Here is a 23,437-nt window from a genome sequence, read left to right as displayed (position 1 = left end):
GAACATTTTGGGTTTCTGAGAAGCTGTTGCTATTTTACAGAGCAGGGTGGATGTTAGGTAGACACAGCTTCAAAAACAGTTTATTTTTCAGGGAGCACATATTGTATGTTACACAAGCTGTGTCTAAGTGCAAAAAGATGTAAGAACCGGTGGGAATTGAGTTATGTGGGACTGAGGAGGGCAGAGAGGGGTTGATCTGAGGAGAAGAGTGTTTGAGAGCAATGAGTTTGGAAAAGGAGGGAGAAAGAGAGGGCGGTATAATAGAGAGGATGAAAAAGAAGAGAGGGGGTGAGAGAAAGGAAATTGGAAAAGATATACATCATTGTTAAGAGGCACAAAAGTGGAAGATACTGCAGGAGAGGTAAGGAGAACAGCACATGAGAGGTTAGGAAACGCAATCAGAGGCATATCTTTTTTAGAATATATACAAAATGTGAGCAGTAGAGGCTATGAACACCAGTGACCCGCACCAGCTGACGCAGAGAGGGAAAGATGGGTAGAGAGGACTAGAAGTCTAAAAATCAATATTGCATCTCCTCACTCCTTATGATGGCCGTCTGTTCCCTATTCAGATAGTGTTTCCACATATCAAAAGGGCCAGACTTTTGATGCAGGTGTTTCACCCCGCCTCCAGTGTGGCGGTTCCAAACAACTACAAACATTTTTTAACAGGTTAGGACAACAGGTCTAATCAACTAGTTCTGATTGTTTGCTCAGCTCTTGTGTTGAATTATTTATACACCAAACTTAATTATTAGGGTCTAGTCTCTCCTGAAAGACATTCAGTGTTGCACTTGCTTGTTCACATGAAAATATTTGTATAAAGAATGAAAAAAATGTAGCTAGAAACTCTGGCTTCGTTTCACGTATGCACAGCCGGACAGTTTCAGAAAGTTACAGAAATGGTTGAACAACCCAACCCCCCTAGCTTGTAGATTTAAATGAAGTTTTCCTTAGTATCCTGTTAGCTCTCTGTAACAAAACTAAATTGCTTAAGGCTTTTTGTTAAAACTGTTTAGTAGTTTAAAAGGGGATTAGGCGTGTAGGGAAGAGGTATGGAGCGCCAGAGGTGACATAGAGGAGAAAAATAAAAACGAAGACAAAAAAAAGTACTGGTGACAATCACTTAACTCGAGATCTCGAGTTTGAAATACGAGATCTCGAGTTCAGTGTTTGTTGCGGGTAAGCTACAATTTTCTTCTTCTTTCTTTTCCTCCATGTCACCTCTGGGTCTCCGTAAAGAAGTAGAGAGTGCAACAGGAGAAATTTGTCATGGTGAGCCCAATTAGGTCAGAGAGGAAGAGAGCTGTGGCAGAAGGTTGGATATATCCAAATAAGGATTCAGTATAGATACATAGGGACGGAGGGAGTTTTTTAAATTCTTCATTCCATCTCTGATTCAGAATTAATAAAGGAAATTTGTAGAGTCTGTAGAAACTGGACAGAGCCTCAGATACTGAGTAATCTATGTTTTTGTAGTTAACTTTCACACAGTAGATCTATGCTTGGAAACAAGGAGGAGGCTCTTTTTATAGACACAGCACACCAAAACAGATCAATAGTCCCGACATTGGAGCCAAGGCATCGTTACACACACTTCCTGCTGTAGGGCTTTAAGGTCATGGGATACTGCAAGGTTATAATAGATAGTGAATAGAATAGAAGTGCAAGTTCCACTTTTGTTGCGGTGATCCCATAAGCCATTGTTTGCAGAATCCATCAGGATTAATGCAGAACTGATTTGTTGGGGGGACACACTGCAAACACTATATTTCCTCTCTGCATTGCACAAAGTAAGCAATGATGCAAGAGAATTAAGTCATTATGCATTACACTGGCACCAATAACCACAATACGGTAATTCTTTCTTATTTTGTCAAGTATTGAATGCGTCACTGGTATTAATCAACAAGCCTGTAAAGATTATATAATCAGTTTGTACCACAGAGCAGTAAAAACATGCTTACTACTCCTCAGAAGAACATAACGTTTGGACTTCAATTTAATACTTTTATTCTGCCAATTAATATTATTTTCTTTTTTTTATTACAATTTGAAGCAATCACAAAATCATTTCTCTCTTCTCTTCTCCTCTCCAGCTCGGTAAGGCAGGGAGACAAATACCAATACACAATCCAAGTGGAAGCAGACGGTCTCCTCAGCGACCTGTCCTCACCTCTCCTCTACACACATGGGCAGTCCTACTGTGGAGATGGCCTCGTACAGGGGTTTGTGCACTATAGTGGATGTTTTAATATGACTAATTACACGTTGAAAATGTAGATGGTCTAGGAAATAAAGGTGATGACGATGGTTCTCTCTGTAGGACAGAAGAGTGTGACGACAGTAATCTGTTGGATGGCGATGGCTGCTCTAAGAAATGCCACAAGGAGATGGGCTTCAAATGTAATGGTGAGTAAGCCCCATTCACTCCTCTGCAAAAAGAAACACAACTCTGGTTTATCTTGGGTACACACACACACACACACACACACACACACACACACATATTCAAATTTTAAACCAAAAGCATGTTGAGCAACACATTTGTTTTTATTGTCATACATCAAACCCACATTGCTGCCCTCTCTTATATAGGAAACATGAACACCATATAAACTTTAAGTTTAAAAGAGCAGAAATCTTTCATTTAAGCATGCAGCACTAATAATATTAAGAAAAAAAACAAGCCAATCAAATTTAATTTACAACACATAAAAGCGTCTGGCTTGAACTGATTCCACAAACCATGTAGCATCACCGCAACATAAGAGAAAACAGATGAGCCGAAGGGTAAAAAGTAAGTTTTTGCTTCGCTAAATCACAAGTCTTGTTTAGAAATCTGAATTATGTTGACATCAGGCTGGCAGAAAAACACTTTTTAGCAGTAACTGTTCTGTCTCAAAACATATGTCAGGCATGTTTCTTAATTAAATAAGTATTGGCCTTTATAAGATTTCAAGCAATGTACACAGGCTTGGGAATGTTGATAAATGAAGTGTATTGATTTGTATCAAAGATCATGTTGTGGTTTTGGATCAGACACTTTGGAGAATTAGCTGACAATAACAGTCGTGTTTGAGACACTGTTGCCATTTTTTTTATTTAATTTGATATGTTTTATCAAAAGTAAGTAATACGTTTTTCATTATCAAATCTGCAACAGCCAGCCAGCTCTCCCCAGTGAGAGAGATCATAACCAGCTGTTAAGCCTTTGCTTCTTTTGCTTCTTGTTGACCTCATAGTTATAGTAAGTTATTGGAGGCCACCTTGAAGTTCTGACCGCCAGAATCAAATCATCTGGGAGGGAGGGGGTAATTTTTTTTTTTTGACAATAAGCTTAGATTTTTGTTTTTTGTTTTCTTGAAAAAAGCTTAGAATTAGGAAAGAGCAACTGTGGGTCAACATTTGGTGAGGTTTGGCTAAGAATGCATGATGTGTTCTTAGAATTAATAACCAAAACTTTATGGTATGAAGGGACAATTAAGAACACGTTGATTTGTAGTGCAGTAAGTCATGTAACTGCCAGACAACATCTTTGTCAGTGTTCAAGATACTGAAAACAGATTAACCTATTGAGGCTGACCAAAGTCTGACCCACAGATTCTATTTTATGCTTTTTTTTGTTCTAGAACTACGTTTTTCAATCTGTATCCAAATGAACATAAATTGGCATGTACAGTATTAATTAATAATGGATCATGCTGTTTGGAGTTTGTCTAAGTTTGTAATGACAGAATCACAGCCATGTTGTGATCTACAGACCATCCTTGTGTAAATTCTTTGCAAAATTCCATGCTCCATGTACAGTTTTCACCTATGAGAACAGGGTCAAATGTTGCTCTTTCAACCTTGGGCCAGGTGGTTAAAAAGGCAGTAAAAAGTACCAAAATATGCAGCATAACATGGCAAAACACAAACAAAGAAGCCACATGGCCCCCAACTTTTGTGATTCCACCACAGGAAAACAATACTTTGTGTCTGAAGCATGCACACAGGCCACAACAGAAGCTCCGCAACACAACATAGAGGAGAGTTTACCCAAAACACTCCATTGTAAGCAGAAGGTCGAAGTCTCCGTCATACATGTCCTTTTTGACCTTGACTTACAAAAAGTGCAATGTGTCAAAGTAAAGCCAGACAGACAGCATTGAGAACATAAACATCATGCACAATTAGTGCCATAACTAGAAGGGCACTTGGAAAGCACAGACCTCTGTCAAGGCCGTGCCCTATCTCGCAATGTTAATGAAAGTGAAAAAATAATTTGTGTATCCATCCCGTGTTTTGGATCCGCTCTAATATTTGGGGAAATTATGGGCCCATGCTACAATGGTCTACCAAGTTGAAATTGGGCGAGAAGTTTTTCTAGTTTGTCTTGTATGGTGACGCCTCTCTTAAAAACTTTATTCAAATCGCAGGCCTGTCATGTCTGATGTGTTTCTGTTTTTCATTGAAAGACTTGAGAGCGGGCATTAGCCACAATGACACGAGAAATCAGCTCTACTGTTGCTGTGGTATGTGGTGGTCCTCCACAGCCTTAAAAATCTCCCTCTGTGTAATGGAATGCTGGCCACAAATGCTCCTCAGTCATCATCCTACAATGAATAAGTATGGCTTTTCTAATAACCAACTTTTTGGCAATTTCAAAAATATTTCATAATATCGCTAAGAAGATGTGACAGGTGAGCTGAGATATAGACAGTATGTTAGTTGCTTCCTTTTTAGGCCATTTATCATTTCCACTAGCAGCTGGATGGAGTTATTCATGTGTTGTTTGATTGCTTTTGTGTTACGAGAGCCTGTTACAAGGCTAAGATTTCCATCATCCAGTCAATTTATTTGTCAGGGGGAAATAAGCAGAGACCCCCTCCCCCCTTCTCCCGCCAGGGCTAGCCATGTCGTGACTAAAGCTATTACATCTTGTTTTACAATAAAATACATTATGACTAGGAAGGGAAAAAAAATTGGCAAAAACAGGTTTTTACAAATTGCAACACTTAAAACCAATTATTCAGTTATACTTCTTAGTCATAGGCAGAATATTTGTTTGGGATGTATTGCCACATTTGTTTGACCCAGTTAACTCTAAGTATGCCAAATTGTTTCACTCTTGCTTCGTTGTATTTATAGTGTTTACTAAAGTTCTGCAGTAATCACACAAACTACTTTTAAATGAATCTCGTCACAGACAAGCCATGGACAAGTTAAATAAGTTTTATTTTTATAGATTCTATGAGATATTTTGTAATTGGCTGATTAAATAAAGGTTAAATTGCGCAATATGATTACAGCGTGCAGATCTTAAATAAAAAACAGATGGGCTCAATAGTAAAGTCAAAGATTGTCAAGTTGTCCTCTTTTGAGCCTCCATATATTCATGTGCAACTGTATTATGGGCTAAGTTCTATAGCGTTTGTTTTTCTCCTGCTATAGTTCAAATATCAATTACATCCTTAGGCTAACAAAGTCTAAAATTCCTCCGAAAAACTACAGGATGTGCTGATAAAGGAGAAGCACATTCCATTAACCTTTGTCTTGTACCTTTTACCAAAGTCGGATTCTTAGAGCTTTTTAAAGGCACTACACTCACAAATCAAACAACATGAAGCCGAAAGTACGTGAAAGTTCATTCAAAACCGTTTGTTTTACCTTTGGCTACATGTTCAATTTGTATCGTGCACAAAGCACAACATTCTGCACGGCTTTCTCATTCTTAAAACAGCAAAAGCAAAATTTTATGACCTAAGCACGGATGGTTAGTGAATGCTATTGAAGGGTGGTGTCATCACTTAAACATCCCCCCTTTCCTCAGCCCCTTGTAGCTTTTGTATCAATTGGATATATGCCCAGCATGAACAATTAAGGATATAGAGGTAGATTTATGTCCAGAATATTATAAATTGCATGTGATACCTCCCTCCAAAACTTTGTAATCTCTTTGCATTCCCACATATAGTAAAACTATGTTTATCTTTCTTTTTCACAGTTAATGAAAGTGTCTGGGATATTGTCATTACATTTATGTAGATGGACTGGAGTTATTAATGTGCGCATTAGCCAATTGAATTGTAACAGCCGTAAACTTGTATTTACCGTTTGAGTATGGGTCTCTAAGCACACAGTGCAGATTAAGTGTTAATACTCTGGTGCTCCTTTCCACCACCATGGATAGGAATTTATTGGCTTTGTGTTATTTTCACCTGGCTTAATGTTGTTACATGTTTGAGAGCTGATAAAAGTGGAGTTGATTTAAACAAAAACTAAATTCTAAATTTAGTTTTAGTTTGCTAATACCTTCTTGTATGAAATTGTTTTGTACTAGACTTCGAAGAACTACTGATCATTGCTCTGACAGTTTTTTGTTACAACTTGGTGACTTATGGCCCATTAAGGTGCCTTTGGGATTAAACTAACTGGCCAAGCCGCATATTAGGTTCTCTTACTGCCTATTACCATTAGAAAATCATTGTGATCTTCAATAATTGATTGAAGTCTAAATTCATTTTTTTACCATAATTTACAGTTTGTTGACAGCACAGAGAGTCAGATATAGTTGAGGTTGACGTGACTAACATTAAGAGTGGCCAATGAAAATACAAAATAGATTTGCTCAGATTTGGTTCACTGACAAATGGATTTGGTTGGGAGTCAAACAGTGGGGGGTGAGTGTATAGCCTGCCAGATTAGGAAACCAGGCTATATATCCTTTACTAAATCCTCCTGTCTCATTCTCCTCTCCATCTCTCAAGGTGAACCTAGTCAGTGCTATGTTTTTGACGGAGACGGCGTGTGTGAGGAGTTTGAACGGGGCTCCAGCGTTCAAGACTGTGGTTACTTCACACCTTTGGGCTACACAGACCAGTGGGCATCCATCGCCACTGCTTCTCACCAGGACCCCATCCACTGTCCCGCCCATGCTGCCACTGGGGAGCCATCACTAAACAAGGTATGAAGTATGAACCACAGGGCACATAAAAGACTTCCAGATGGTGATAAACTCCCCATGGATGCCATTGTGAAAATCCTCAACTCTGGGGCAATAATTTTAGCAGCAGCTTGCTGCATTTCTAAACAACTTGAAAGGTGTATTCATCTCTATACTATTTTGGTCTTGGTAGGACAGTAGGCTTGAACTTTTGGTCACAGTCTGGCTTAATTTATTAAGGCTACTGCTAGAGGCTGACAGCAAATCTTGACCAACCAGCTAAATCCTCATGGAAAGTAATGTCCAGAACCTGAAAAAGATAGACCTTTAAGCACAGCAAGTTACCTTACACCGATAATGGTGCACTGGTTTTTCCATGACAATATCTAACTAAAATGGACAGTCTGTCTGTCCTTAAATTTTCTCAACACCCATTCATCCGACCAATTTCACACATGGCGGGTGTATTGTTGCTGAGGACCCATAGAAGTGCAGTGTCAAGTGATCTCATGAAATCTACGGACCATATATCGCAGCTAACTTTCAGGACGGCATGAAGTGCCTGGTGCAGATGCGTTTAGGGCTTGTCCAAATCCCCTTTTGCTACTTTGACGGCGGAAAAAAGGGTCTGTGCGCCACCCAAAAGGGTTGTACTTAGTGTCTTCATTAATTCATAGGTATGTTTTGGGCATAACATGCAATAAACCAATCAGTGTCATCTCCCATTCCCTTTTAAAAGCCAGGCGCGTTTGTACCTTAGCATGTTGCTATTATGATGGCGGATTTTCCTCATAATATTGTATATTTAATCTTTTGCATGTTTGTGTGCTGCTGCGCATCCCTGTGTGTGTAACAACCATAGTGTGCTGTTGCACTGTGCATAAGTCTAGGCACATTTTACTGATGTGCTGTTAAAATAACAATGAACTGCTGCTCTATTGACTTTAGACCAGGTTTTTGTTGGTCAATGGTGCAATCCATTCCCTCTGCCTCTAGATAGCAATATGCCAAGAATTCACCTGGAAACACCTCCCTGTAAGACCAGCACACCCATGGGAGCAGGTGCATTTGCTTATTGAGTGACGTGGGTGTATTTGTATGACAGCAGAGCAACTCTGAATACTTTGCACTTTATTTTACAATTTGAGTACAAAATACATCAATCATATTCCATATGACGTCTCCCCTAAAATTTCTGCAATCACAAAAAAAACCTTAGATCCATCATCGCTTCAAAATGATGTCACAATTTAATGTTAAAATGTGTTCACATGTGCCTTGCTCCTCTACATAGTAGCTCACATACAAATAAAGCACAAGCTGAAAAGGTGCAGAGTTAAGTAAGTTCTTCTCAGCTGGACAAAAAACATGATTTAGGCCCCTTTTATCAAGGGAGGATTGTTGGTGTCAGACACACTGGTTCCAGCATGTCAGAACTGGCAAACCTCCCAGGATTTTTAAATGCTACAGTGTCCGTATGAGGAAAGGTGGAATAAACAAAACAAATCAAAGTGTCATGAATAAAGTCAGCATTGCTGGCATCAAATGCTTCACTATCAGAAGAGAATTTGGGCTCTTTCAAGGCACAAAATAGTCAAATATAAATTATGAAATAAAACCGGCAATTCAGATTTTATGAACCTTCCATTAATGGGAAATGGAGATTTCACAGTATACTGTATATGTATATATTATACTGACAATAAACGTGATATTTAAAAATGTAATATTGATATCCTGTTACAAGTCCTGTAAACAATCCAATGCCGTTCTCACTTTGTCTCCCTCCGTCAACGCCTCACACATTGTATTTTTTTGTTTATCAGTTCTTTCAGGTTCAGGTTGCCTTTTCACTATTGGAAATGTTGTATATGACACCAAAGTACTCTATTTACTATTTTAAGAACATCTCCGGAAGGCTTTAAACTGCGATAGGATTCCTGTCAGAGGCTTTGTAATCCAGCAGTGTTTTTTAGAGACTTCATAAAACTAATAATTCCAACAATGAATGTCTTTAGTGGTTATTTGTCCATTTATCCGTATTGAAAGTTGTTAATGTAGTCCTATAGAAATCTCAATAATATCGTTATTGTGTATTATTTTTGCCACGATTATATAGGGCTGTTACAAATTTCAGATTTTCACTACACGATTAAGTACTTGTCACATTAAAAGGTCAGAAAAGGACAGGTTACTTTTTGGACAGTAAAACAAGATGAGTTCAAATTACATCTAATATTATGGAAGCAAAACAAGATTATCTACATATATGTGTATTGATTATATAATAGGCATTGTGTATTTCTCTTATTCTGTGTGAAGCTCTGCAGGTACCAGCACCTGGAGGTGAGCGAAAAACTACCCACAGACGCCTGGTTCCCTTGCACAGCCCAGTCCAACACAAACAATGACCTGGAACATTCATTCTGGCTGAAGGTACGTGTGTGTGTTAGCACATACTGTATCTATTTTCCCCGCCACTAAATGGCTTTAGGTGGCTTCTCTGTCTTCAACAGCTCCCATCACTCTCCAATACTTTTTAAGTGGGGCTGAAGGGCCTCCTACACAGTCTGCTGCCTTAAAGCTCCACACACGCACATGTTCCTCAAGTTCTATCATTGCAGTTTTTTTGTACTTTTGGTACCAATGATCTGTAGTTTATTACCAAATCATGACTAACCCTATACTTATTCTTTATTTTCTTTTGTGATTTTATTTACATTTTTACCAAATGCATGCTAATCATGAAAATCATTCAACATTGACCATTACCAGTTGACTAATAGGTGAGGATTAAGTGTTTCATCCATAATTAAATATTTAAAAGGTTCAGGAGTTGTTAAAATACTGGCATCTGAAGGAATAATAGTAATTTTGTAGTAAAAGGATCATTATACATACATTTTAATTTATGACGCCCCCAAAAATGCAGAGCAACAAATAACTGAATTACCTATGATGTTCTGGTCATTCAAAATGATTCTTCAGCATTACATATCCTTAACTAATTGTTTGTTTTTAAATTAAAAGTAATGTTTAGAATGAATTACACTAAATGTTGGCATAGAAATACAAAAGCTGCTGGTGCTAAGATGATTCAAATGCCTATTTGCCCTGCTTATCTTTGCAGCACCAATATTCACTTTTGATTATGATGTCCTGGTTTGTGTAGTGTCTTGTATTTGGATCTGGCTTTCAATTCCAGACCTGTGTCTGGTTCTCATATTTAGTCATTTTGTATTATTGACTCTTTCAACAATCAACCTTGCAGGTCCAGACTAAGCGTAGGCTAACTGTTGATTTGAGTGACAGCTTTAAAACAATGTCTGTCATGCTCTAGATTTTAAGGACGTTTACAGTCATGAGTCTGCCTCTTTTCTTCCTTGCACATATTCATTCATCTTTCTTTCTGTCATCATTTCAACAAAGAAGTTCTTTGTTGAATGACTCATCTTTCCATTCCCTGCTACCTTTATGGACACCCTTTTTATCAGGCACATCTCTGCAACCTCTCTGGAAGGCAAAAGCCTCATGATAACACCCATATCTGCCTGCTCTCCCTTAAACACATATTTTCCCGTTAAGTGTTCTTTCTATCTCTAAAAGGGCTCCCTCGCCTACAAATTAAATCTCATTATCTGAAAAGCATTCCTCAGCCATCCGATCATATTCATTTCTAAAAGTCGTCAGTCTCATTCAACAGTTCTACTTCTATCTTTGGAAGCCCTTCCTCATTATCTAAAAGTGGTTCTCCAAAATTCATTTTTTAGTATAAAACACTTACAGTCTAAACAGGCGGCTGTGAAAAGTTGAAGCTCCGTTATAGAGAACAGAGATGAGGGTCAACATGGAATTGAGACAGTTACATCAGATTTTAAGCCCTAACGAGTCCCCTTTTTTAATTCCTCTTTTTAATCAACTTTGGCATGGGTGTGTAAACTTAATCTAGCCGCTGTACCTGCCCTGCAGCGTAATGCACAAGCATGTGCATTGGTTAGGACATGCTACAGGACACACTTTTGCTCTTCCTGTGGTCACTCAGATAGATCTAAATTAGGCTTCTTTTTCTTTCTAACATTTTTTATTTGTGTGGAATTCCCTGTTTTCCTAATTTGTAATGCCCAATCTTGTCACTGCTAACTTCTGGGGAAGACATGACCTGTGCTACTACCATGACAAATGGCATTATCCAACACTTTTCAGCTGCCACAGGGAACTTTAAAAGAGCCAATCCTCCCAGTTTCACTGCTCACTGTGCAGGCAACTGGCAGCCGGAAGAAATCATTACTACAACGACGTACAAGCAGCAAGAACCCTAAGTTCCAATCAATGAACCATTGTGTTAATTGCAAAGCACAACCAAGCTGGGCCATGATTCTAACCCTTCCTTAGGCTACCATTGTTTTCTCTATTGACTGTTTATCAACAATTTGATCACAGGCTAAAAGTGTAATGAAAGACCTTTTAATACATTTTAAATACCACATTGGTGGGTGCATGTATGAATCAACGATGACCACTCACAGTAGGACTATTCTCACAGTAGGACTTTTAGTTTCAGTTAGGACTTATTCAGTACTGTTATTTCATAGCAAGATCATCAATATCTTTTTTAGTTTTCTTTCTTTGAAATTAGTTCCACTTTTATTATTGATTGACAGGTAGGATTTGTCCATCCTGGAGTGGCCGCCTCTGTGATGGTGTACCTGGCTTCAGATGGGTCGTGGTCTGGAGAGCAGTGTCGGAGGACAGCCACCATCCTTCTGTCTGATACTACTGGCAAGAACCACTCACTAGGTACTTTTTACATTTATTAATTTGTATGTATTTAATTGTTTTTAGAGTACGATAATGCTGTATTATAAATCTTTATTGCAGACACAGGTCCATAATACACATTATCCAGTATGATAAAGACAAATCACGGAATGGACATCAAACTCTAAACAAAGGTTAGACGCTAAAAGACTACTTTTTATCTACCTAGGCACACATGACCTCTCCTGCCATCGGAACCCATTGGTGGTGAATGTGACCCATGACCTCTCTCAACCCTTCTTCATCACGGCCTCTGTTATTCTCCTCTTGTCCTCCCCCTTTGTGGCAGTGGGGAGTGTGGCCCTGAGGACCTCCTGCCACTTCAGCACCTTCGCCCTGACCGGGTGCGCATCAGAGGGTGGGCTCTCCCACAACTACCTACTTAACACACACACGCATGTTGTCACACACACGACATGCCGGTAATGGTTTCATACAGTGCCCAAAAAAGGGAGCATTTGTACACATCTCATAATATTGAATACAGATATTGAATGTTTTCATTAAAGCATGAAAAACAGTTTAATTCAAGTTAAAAACATAAGGCAATAAATAAAATAACGTGTTAAGTGTTTGGAAGTTTGACACATTGGTTATATAAAACTAAAAACATAATTCATTAGTACCTTTTTATGGAATAGAAATTTTAGAATCCATTACAAAAAAAAGTACACCACCAAATCAGCATTGCACTCCTACTGTATACAATTGTTGGACTCAGGATGGACAGTGTAAAAAACAAAGGTGAAAATTGATGCAGCAGAACCAGAGATGTCTTGTATTTTTTATGTAAACATGAATAAACAATTCATGTTCAGTCTTGGATTTTTTTAATTGACAGCCTTCCAAAACCTTGGAGTATTCCTTCAATTTGATAGAATTTGCCTTCCCAGAAATAGTGATTGTTTAGGCCTCCTAGTTGCTTGCTCTGTCTCTTCCTGCCTCTCATCCTTTTCCTTCTCCTTCTCCATCCTCCCTCCTTCCCGGAAATAGCTGTTTGCGGCAGCCATGTCAAATGGACAGCTGCAGTCCTCCCCAGTTAGAGCACGCCTCTGTCAGGTAGGCCCTTTGGAATCAAACACTTCAGCAAGCTGACACACAAAAGAACTACCCATATATCAGTGTGTCTCTATAGGTGTACAGGAGGAGGGGAGTCCTCTCACTGCTCTGTTCAGTGTCACCGTGGTTTCAGTATCACTGTCCTCAACAGCAGGGAAACCCTTCCCCATCAGGTACGCTGATCACATCACATGTTGCACTGTTGAAATACCTATTTACAATGTCCTTTCAAAGTTTTCAAAGTTATTGCCTGGTTATCCATTGATACAAAAGTATATTATACAAGAAATAGTTGGGTGGGTGTTGACATTTAACAGAGATGTAAGAGGGACAGCACCAAGGTCTCAGGAGAAAGACAGAAAAACAGTAGGGCTTTTATCGTTTTAAATGCTAGAGTAATCCTACAATAATTTGTTCTGCTAGTTGTATTCTTTTACTCACTCAAAACGAGTGGTTGCATCCTCATTTGCTTCCAAAACCTGGGGTAACTTAATTACACTACAGATTAATGATGAGAGAAACCAAACAGACTTAACATACCTAATTAAATTAATTGTTAAGGTCCCTCCACATCACATGCATTTCTTCCGGTCAGTTTGACAGTGAGTTATTTTGCAGTTACATTTTTAATAGCAAACTAAAAAGACAATTTGATTGACACTTTTAGTGATATTGTATAAAATTAGTAAGATGTTTCAAAAGACAGGCTGTGCATTTTTTTGTAATGTTTACAGAGTTTGTTGACCATTTGTTTTCACTCACTATTATTATCTTTCTGTCGTTCAAGAGAGAAGCACATTTGGAATGTTACCACGGCTCGTGGGATCACGTAGTTAGCTGCCAGCCTGTAGATTGTGGCCTACCCGATCAGTCTCATGTCTACCATGCCATATTCAGTTGCCCCTGGGGAACCACCTTTGGCAAACAATGTTCCTTCACCTGTGGATCACCATCAATACTACAAGGCAAGTTATAGATTTGTCTATTCTGCTCTACTCTAGTCCAGTCCATTATTTTACTCTTAGTTCCAGTCCAGTCTTGTTTATTGTTAGTATATTCTTTGTTAAATGGCAATGGATGAAGAACAAACAACTATAAAATACATTGTCACACTTGTTCACACTTACATGTGCATTACATTTGGAGTACCAACACTATCAGGCTAACAATACAAGACAAAAACATTGCCTCAAGATTATGATACCTCCACCAAAGAGTTGTTGTGAGTTGATGTTTTTGGCTCGGTTTGTATGTTTGTTGATTTGTTTACTGAACTAGGAAACTCTGATGGAATTCAATTTCAATTCAATTTTATTTATAGTATCAAATCACAACAAGAGTTGTCTTAAGACACTTTACAGATAGAATAGGTGTAGACCACACTCCGTGATTTACAAAGACCCAACAATTCCAGTTATTCCCCCAAGAGCAAGCATTTATTGCGACAACGGCAAGGAAAAACTTCCTTTTAGTGAGAAACCTCGGACAGACCCAGGCACTTGGTAGGCGGTGTCTGATGAGTGCCGGTTGGGGGTGTGAATTGGCAACAATAGTCACACTACAGATAATGGAACTATGACTAGTACAGCTAATAGTAGCTGTAGTAGTTCATGGTGTAGGGCCTTGCAGGACATAGCAGGGCACTGCAGAGCATAGCAGGGGACAAGGACTCTGGGAATGAGCTCCCCAGGGCTAAGTTAGTAAGAAGCATTTCTGAAAGGGTTTAGCATGGACCAAGGAAGAACCCATTACATTTTGGAGTGGATCCAAAACATATGTGTGATACACACATTATTTTTCTCTTTCTTAACATTGTGAGATAGGGCATTTGTACTGAAATCATGTGGTTTCGGAATACTTTCATAGTTTATTGCTCACCTGATCCGTTTCCTGTGACACTCATTGCCATGCAAATACTGGAATCGGCTATCAACGAGTTGTTTAAATGCTCTAAGCAATAAAATACAACACATCTTTTTTTTAAGCGTCCGTGCAGTTTCCACATTACGATTTAAAGCCCATGAACACACCAAAGTGAGAAGAACAACTTCCCAATTCAGGAAATTGGCCGGTCTGCGCTTTCTGAGTGTCATTCAGTTTACTTATTGGCTGCTGTTTCCAGTGAGATAAACCAAGTTTCAATGAGTTTTAATCAAACGGATCATTTAGAATTTGAAGAACCTCATTTGACGAACACGCTTCTTGAGTTTCACTTTACTAAATGATAATGTGGCCAACATTTCTCTATAAAATAATACCTTTCAATTAATGACAAATTTCCTTTGCTACTACAACCCACCTTCTGTCAGTTCCAGCTCAGTCTAGTGAAGAGACAAACCACAGCAAGATGCTTCCACTAATTACAGTCCATAAAATGAAATGGACATTAAACCTTAATTTTAAACAATTACATATTAAAATTGGAGGCCTGTTTTTTTATAGGGTTAATCCTGTTATAGTTAAAGACAGTGTTTAAAACTAATTAGTTTAAAAAAAAAAGCTAAGACAAGGGGAACTAATGCACAGTGTTGCAATAAAATCACAGTGGAAATTCCATTTACTAAATCACAACCATGTCTTCTCTCAATGAAGCTCACAGTGCTTTTCTTTGCTTTATGGCCTTTAAAATGTTAGAGTGGATTGCACAAATATAAATTTAGCATGAGCGCTGATAGAAATATCTACATGGCATTTTCTTGTTCCCTTTACACACTACTCAGATGTCCACAACATTTTTAAAACCACCACTTGCACCATAATGATTCAGAACAAATAGTGCCTGTGGGCACCCATAATTAGGAGCACCACCACACGCACAAATTCATAGTTACGCCCCCTTGAATGAATGCAAGTTACACAATGTTGTAGATGCTTCTTGAAGTGATTACCAGTAGATGGAACAAGCGTCATGTCCACACACTTGTGTTTGTGGTCGGAAAGCCTCAGTGAATGCTCAAATGTCATAGTGAAGTCAGCAGTTAAACCCATTTATTCATGATCTAAATACAGATTGCGCAGAAATAATTCTATTTGTGGCTTTTGGTGTAGTAAGATATGTTTGAAGGCCATCATGCGTCACTCATCAAACGGTGTAGTTCCCAAGAATATATTCAGTACACACCAGTACAGCTGTAATAAATTTTGGTCATCACAACACCGGCACAATGTTTGAATAGCTTATTAAAATGTTATGCCATGTTTCATTACAAGATTGATTACATTTTATAGACCCAATAAAAATTGTGCAATCTTCAGGGTGTTATGATTCTCCACACATACAACACTCATGCTTCATTGAGGCCATAAAGGAATAGAAAAGATTAGCTTTGGGCAACGTTGAAGACACAACTGTACAATACAGAGCCATGAAACAATACCCAAATGTTAACATGGACACAAATGAATTCATGGTGTTGACCTCTCCCATGTAATATGTCTTTGTGTTTTAGTTATAGCGCAGAACATATAACTTTTTAGAAATGTATTTGTTAGAATCAGAATCAGTAATACTCTACGGGGCAGTATTAGTTTACGTTGAAGTTTGTCCCACTGTAGATTACAAATAAAAACATAGAGAAATTCTAACAAAAATAAAAAATAAGTATTTAAAAAAATGAGCATTATTTGCTGAAATCAGTTCTTTCTTTAAACACTTAAACACATCCATAACTGCACTGTGTGATCTCATTGGCCTGTTTGGTAGTATCTCTGGATATAAGTATGTGCTCTAAAATCATAATTAATGCTGCTTAACAGAAATGAAAGACCAATACTTGTTAACTTACAAGCTCTCATCTAATTTTACATTTTTGGGCATCAAAATTACACCTCATTTAGACTCTATAGCACCAACAAACTATGAAGGAATGTATGAAAAACTCACAGTACTCTTTAGGAAATTTTTACAGAATAAGAAATGGATTCATTTCCGAATAACTGTGCTGCATCTTCCAGTTGATACACTTTATCTTTATTGTTGCTATTTAGCAACACAATTGAGAACTGTAATGCTCTATTTTTCTCCTTGAGATGCTCCATCACGGATAGACATGGAGTCATGCTACTTAAGGAACTATTGCATTTGTACCTGTATCCAGCCATGTTAAAGTATTAAGAACACATACTGCTTACCCTATAGTTCTTAATATGGTTAATGTATGGTAAGAGAGGTAAAAGAATATATAAACATATTGGCCTCTCTGTCACAATTCAGCCCAGTGTGGGGGAATGTTTAATTTAAACCAGACAATGTGGACGCTGGATTCCAGATATGGGCAAAGACAGGAATAAGTAAAGTAGGTGACCTCTTTAAGGAAGTAATTCTAATGACCTTGGAAGACATCTCTGTAAAATATGACATCCCAAGAAAACCTTTTTTGATATCTCCTTATCTTATTTAATAATTGTACTACTGAAAATTCAATAAAAACATTGTTAAAAATATGTAAGAATCATATAACAACATTATTTAGAAAATAAGTAAGAATGTATGTACGTATACTACAATATATAACAGTGTAAATAATAATGCAGAACTAGAATGACTATTGGAAAGCGCAGACGTCTTGCATGGCGAATGCTGCATTCACATGCTCCTCAGATGGTCCTATTTCCCGAGTTGGGAAGTCAACCTTCTGACTTTGCTGTGCTCATGAGCTTTAAAACTTAAATAATAAATAAAGCAACATGGATGCTAGAAATAAGATGTGTTATTGCTCAACACATTGACAGCTGTTTTCAGTATTTGTGTGAGAAGGAAGAGCAAATGTAACGGATCAGGTGAGCCATGAAATATGATCAGGCCTGTAATCCTGCTGACAGACAAACAAACCATCAATCCGAGCCAAAAACCTAACTTACTTGGCAGAGGTAGAAAGGTGTCTATCATTAAGTGTGTAAAATGTAACCCTATTAGTTGAAATAAGTAATTAGTTAGCAAGGCTAAAAGCCAATGCAATTTTTGAAAGATTAAATCCCACAGTCTTCATATTTCAAATGAAGAGTTCAATTCATAAGCAATTAAATCAACCAACATTAAATTCAAAACACAGGGTTTTTGCTGCTACATTGTCACTTGGTCTGCCATGACCAGTATCTTATTGGCTCAATGTTGCAAACTTTATAATCATATTACTGTGTAATTAACATTATTGAAGGTTACAAAGTCAGTTAAGTGACTTTATGACTCTTCTCTACTTGATATGGTTGCAAGTACATTTGAGCATGTTAGAGAGATTTTTTTTTAATGTGGTTTAATAAAAAAAAGAAAGTAAACCACCAAGAGGCATGTGCACTGCCAGTGCACTGTTCCTAGTCCTATATATTCTGCACTTTGTTTTAGGCATTGGCAAAATGTTCAGGGAGTGATGTCAAATCTGTCCAGAAATTTTAAGCAACATTAAGTAACTCTGATTTGTTTAAAGTTACTTACTTTCATATTTGTAATGATCATTAACCTGATCATTCAACAAAGGTAAGAAATAGATTCTATGGAGGTAGTGTAAGCATACCGACCAAGGACCATTACAAAACACAACATGACTCACTACATGTACAATACAAAACAAATTTAATATATCAACTAGAAGGGCACTCATAGGCCTCTGCAAAGGCCAAATGCTCTATGTTGCAATCTTTAAAAAGTGAAAAATAACTTGCTAATCCGCTCCAACATGGAATTGATTCTTCCTTGGCCCATTCTACACCCTTCCACCAAAGTTTCATGAAAATCAGGCTAGTTCAGGCTTCTGTAATCCTCCTCACAGACAAACACACCCACAAACAAAAACCAACAAAAAAAAATTACCTCCTTAGCGGAGGTGATAAAGAGTAATGCCATGTTGTTTTATAACATTGTTCACCAAGTATAGTTTACTGCCTTGGTCAATTGTGTCAGACACACTTTGTTTCCTGTCTCCAACTGTACTCTGAAATCCCACCCCCCTCTCCCTTCCTCAGGTGACAGTGACAGGTTAGTCTGTTTGGAGGACGGTCTGTGGTCTTTCCCAGAGGCCTACTGCAAGATAGAGTGTCCAGAGGTTCCAAACATACCTGATGCCAAGCTGTTAACAGCAGACTGTCTGGCCTCAGGGCACGATGTTGGCTCTGCCTGCCGTTACAAATGCAACCCAGGCTTCTATGTAATAGGGAGCCTCAAAAAGAAGACACAGAGGAGGTAAGTGTTGTTGTTTTTTGACTGTTGGAAGCTCAGTGGAGAGAAAATAGTGCTACAGCCGTCGTTGTTTGAAAGGGCATTTATGCTAGCATTACTCAGTAGGAAATATGCATTTATTAATAGCAGTATATCTCAAAAAAACCACGCTAGAGCAAATGCTGTCTCCTCCTTTGTTTTTGTGCAGTGTGTTCTGAAACCTTAAATTGTGATTGAGATTGATTTTTTTTTAGGCATATTATTTATTTTTATGTACATAAAGCACTGTTTATTATTGTTGATATATATAAATTGTGGATTGCGCCACAAATCCTACTAGTAAATATGTGTAGACGGCAGACCAAAATAAATGCAGTATTTTATTACGCTAGCTCCCTGTGTAATGGAGTAAATTCCTTCTTTTCCTTTATTTTACAAGATTCCCATTACGCACTGCTTAATTAAACTAGGATATTACATTTAACTATTTTATGCAACCGTATTACAATGCATCACATGAACACCCAAACCTTAAGGGCAAAGTCCTAAATATCGATGGGTGCAATTTTAAAGAGCATTTTCTTTGGTCCATCATCTGCAAAACTATTTTCTGCTTTGGAACAAGCTCAAATTAGGATCCAATAAAATATGTTCCGCTGCTAACTGGACCTCGTCATTACTTACGGCAATTGCATTCATTGGGTAAATGCTCATTACTGAACACAGTTCACATGTTATTAATGAGATGAGGGTTTCTAACAGGAGATGACACAGCCTCTGGGGTAAGTTTATATCCAGCTTTTGATGGAGTCAGCTATCTCTCTTCGCACATTTCAGTCTGTATTATTTGTAATCAAGTGCGAGTTCATGTACCATATATTAAGTAATGCAACATTTTTCTTGCTGTCTTGAATTCTAGCTAAAATGCAGTGTATCAAACACATCAAGCTTTTATCATCATATAAGGCCAGTAAAAATATACATTTTATAGTTTTGTTTGCATTACATTTACACCGAATACAGTGGGAAACTATCTTGTATAAAGATCCATTTGCAGCTGGGTATCTTTATGAGTTACGCTTTCACAAATGTATGTGTAAAAATTTTAATAACCCCTGATGCTTTACTAGTCCAACATGTGAAAGTACACTGCAGCAGTTACTAAAGAGCTTAAAACAAGACTCTTACGCTTACCTTTGACACATGTAGCCACATAAATTTAGACTGTAACACATACTGTTGCATTTACACACGACATGCTCCACACTGGAGATCTTTTTAACTGTAGAATGGGCACTCTGTATGTGTTTTGTTATTTAAACAGTAAATTGGGACGATAAGAGTATGTGAGAAGGGTTATAGAGTGCATGTGGTTCTACTAAGGCTGTACCAAATGTCATTTTTTTCACAATCAAAACGTATATTCAGGTTTTTGAATAAAGCTTTGGATGTCTTTCATCATATTTTATGACATCACCCTAAAATGAATCCTACATTTGAATAAAAATGATTAATCAGACTAAATGAGCTAGTTGTCCTGATTTACTCCTAAATCAGCTTTCTTTATTTACTATAACTTATCAGTTTCGTCAACATGTAGGCAGCAAGGGCATAGAATAATGATGAATAATAATTGCACCCTCAGGCATAAAGCAATATGCTACAACAGAAATGGCAATAAAATAAATTGGAATATTTCAAATTAAACTACAATCCAGATTTTAAGCGGGACGTGTAGCCTGACAAATTTTACTTAGATTTTGATTAATACAGTTTGACTTTTGGACTTTACAACGTTCTGGAGTTGTTGCATGTTTGGATCACACAAGTTAGAAACAATCATGCAGCCACCACTGGACTCTTATTCTAAAAATAGCAAAATACTAATACTATTAGAATTAATGAAGCTTTAAAGCTTCAGTCTATTTGGTACAGCCCTAAGGACCAAAAGGGTTTGTCATAAAAAACCTCAATACACTCACCTTATCTTTAATAAATGTGCCCAATTTGGTGCACTGTGTCACTGAAGAATAAACGAAAATAGGGTTTCAGCCACCATGAAATGTTACATTTATTTGTTTTAAACTCTGATAGGTTGATCCTCTCTGTGAAACATCCTATAGATGCATACAAGGAAAAAAACAATAACCAAGAACTAAACATGAACACGCGATGAAGAACTCTTCGAAACTCCCATGAATGGAAAAAAGTACTGGCTACACATTGGCCACATAACTTTAAATAATAAAATGTTTTGCCCACTATTGCTTGTAGCTAAAAACTGTTAAATGTAATTCAAATCTGGAAAAAAGTGTCGCAAAGAAGAAAGATCACTTGGATATGTTTTCCTTTGCTACTATTGTCTCTAGGAAGTACTTCAAGTTGGAGTGCCTGGAGGGGGGGCAGTGGGAGGAAACTAACTGTGAGTCAATATCCTGCCCAGCCCTACCTGATGTATTCCAGGGCATGTTTACCTGCACCAATGGCCTGTATTATGACAGCCTCTGCACCCTGCAGTGCCCAGGTGCCACAGAAAATGTAAGATTTTAAAAGTTGTTTGGTCCCCAGGTCAAATGGAAATACTTCTGGTCACATCAATAATAACACAATCATGTGAAGTCAATTTAGGATCAGGTAGACAAGGTGAGACACTTGCGTCGTCTACACTTGATGCTATTAAACTCGGCCATGTAGTAAAAAAGAACCCAAAATACGAAAAGGAGGTACAGGTTGCATTAATGTGGAAATGTGTTTCTAATAATCTTCATATATTTGAAGTAAGTTAAAATGGTAAACCAGCATTTTTTTTCATCAAATATACTGCACCAGAACTGGCCTAAATCTGCATTTCTAAATGTTTATTTTATATTTTTTAAAGACTTTTTTTTTTTTACCTGAAATGTAAAAATGGTGAAAGCTCTGGGTGTGAAGGGGCTTTCTTGGTTGACACGCCTCTTCATCATTGCTTGGAGGTCTGGGACGGTACCCAGGGAGTGGCAGACCGGGTGGTGGTTCCCCTCTTCAAAAAGGGGGACCAGGGGGTGTTAGCCAATTACAGGGGTATCCCTCTTCTCAGCCTCCCTGGTAAAGTCTACTCCAAGGTGCTGGAAAGGAGGGTTCGGCCGATAGTCGAACCTCAGATTGAAGAGGAACAATGCGGATTCCGTCCTGGTTGTGGAACAACGGATGAGATCTCCACACTCGCAAGGATCCTGGAGGGAGCCTGGGAGTATGCCCAACAGGCCGCATTAATTTTATTATCTGTTTGTTTCCAGAGGGAGATTCGCTGCACTAAGGAGGGTGAATGGACTGGAGAGTTTACGATGTGCACCAAAATCAAGGGATCGTGCTCTCCTCCTCCAGATCTCAACTCTGTAGAGTACAGCTGTGACCAAGGGATGGATGTTGGTGAGTGTAACCCTTCTTTTAGCAATGACAGTGTAATCTATCAAAGTTAAACAGTGCTCATTATATTCTCTTCATCTGTCAAACTAAATAAAGACATACACAGTAGCCTGCCTAGTCTTTGGCTTGTCTGGTTACACACTGCTTGACTGAACAAACAAAGCAATCATGGCAGTCAAGCATGTTTTGGTAAACACTTGTGCTTTTTCTCCTCTTCTCACACTCATTCCTCCTTTTCTATTGATATCCTTTGAGTCACTGACCAGCTCAAGCATTTTGTCTAAACACAGAGGCATATTTAAGCATCTCTCCATAATGACCCCCTGCAAATGCACACGCACACGCGCACACACACACACACACACACACACACACACACACTAGAAGCCCTTGCAGGGTGATGGTTGCCAAAAGTCTAGACCACTGGGGACGGTGCCACTCCCCAATGTAAGTCGAGTGCAGATTTGAGTCGCGTATACGTCACTTTGCAACGAGTGAAGATGTGAGTTGGGCATGAGTCACTTTGCGACAAGTAGCACACAAGATGCTGACGAGAGACTTCTGTAAAAATGGGCCTACTTAACGAAGTTTGTTCACTGCTGGCTATAACTTAGCAATCAACACAACAAGGTTGTTTTGAGCTAACGTTAGCAATCCAACAATCATAGATAGCTAAAACCTTTTTGAAATGAATCCCATCTTCTGGTATTGTTTGTAGGGAGAAAGGTTTATCATTCCATGGATTTCACAAATTTCAGTATGACATGAAATGCTGTAAACACTTTAAATCTGAGCATGCGCGACTCAAATCTGCACTTGACTGGGGAGTGACAGACGGCACGTCGGAAGTTATGTGGTCTGTTTTTTTATTATTGTTTGAACATGTATTTAAAAAAAAAAACTTTGACTTGCAGGTGCTATTTGTTACCCAACATGCATTGTGGCTCTAGACATGGATCTGCGTGACCCGGTGACGCTGCCCAGTGGCACTACAGTTGAGTCTTTAAAGCACTGGATGCTACCAACCAAAATCCAGGTGAGTCTCCTGAGGACTGATGTCAAGTAACTGAATTTAA

General features: G+C 38.3%; 1 protein-coding gene across 1 annotated transcript in view; it reads left to right on the top strand.

Annotated features, from left to right (window-relative positions):
- Positions 1 to 23,437, top strand: part of pappa2 (pappalysin 2) — a 71,005-nt gene that overhangs the window by 29,680 nt on the left and 17,888 nt on the right. Inside the window, exons 12-24 of the mRNA XM_034888016.1 lie at positions 2,100 to 2,228; positions 2,327 to 2,412; positions 6,753 to 6,949; positions 9,251 to 9,364; positions 11,590 to 11,725; positions 11,916 to 12,090; positions 12,740 to 12,805; positions 12,882 to 12,978; positions 13,593 to 13,770; positions 18,764 to 18,980; positions 21,326 to 21,494; positions 22,232 to 22,364; positions 23,276 to 23,397. Coding sequence (XP_034743907.1) covers positions 2,100 to 2,228; positions 2,327 to 2,412; positions 6,753 to 6,949; positions 9,251 to 9,364; positions 11,590 to 11,725; positions 11,916 to 12,090; positions 12,740 to 12,805; positions 12,882 to 12,978; positions 13,593 to 13,770; positions 18,764 to 18,980; positions 21,326 to 21,494; positions 22,232 to 22,364; positions 23,276 to 23,397 — 1,819 coding nt within the window. The remainder of the gene's footprint in view (positions 1 to 2,099; positions 2,229 to 2,326; positions 2,413 to 6,752; positions 6,950 to 9,250; positions 9,365 to 11,589; positions 11,726 to 11,915; positions 12,091 to 12,739; positions 12,806 to 12,881; positions 12,979 to 13,592; positions 13,771 to 18,763; positions 18,981 to 21,325; positions 21,495 to 22,231; positions 22,365 to 23,275; positions 23,398 to 23,437) is intronic.

The sequence above is a fragment of the Etheostoma cragini genome, chromosome 12 (assembly GCF_013103735.1).
Source record: "Etheostoma cragini isolate CJK2018 chromosome 12, CSU_Ecrag_1.0, whole genome shotgun sequence".
NCBI lineage: Eukaryota > Metazoa > Chordata > Actinopteri > Perciformes > Percidae > Etheostoma > Etheostoma cragini.
The sequence above is the reverse complement of the archived record's forward strand: the minus strand, read 5'-3'. Positions and strand labels throughout refer to the sequence as shown.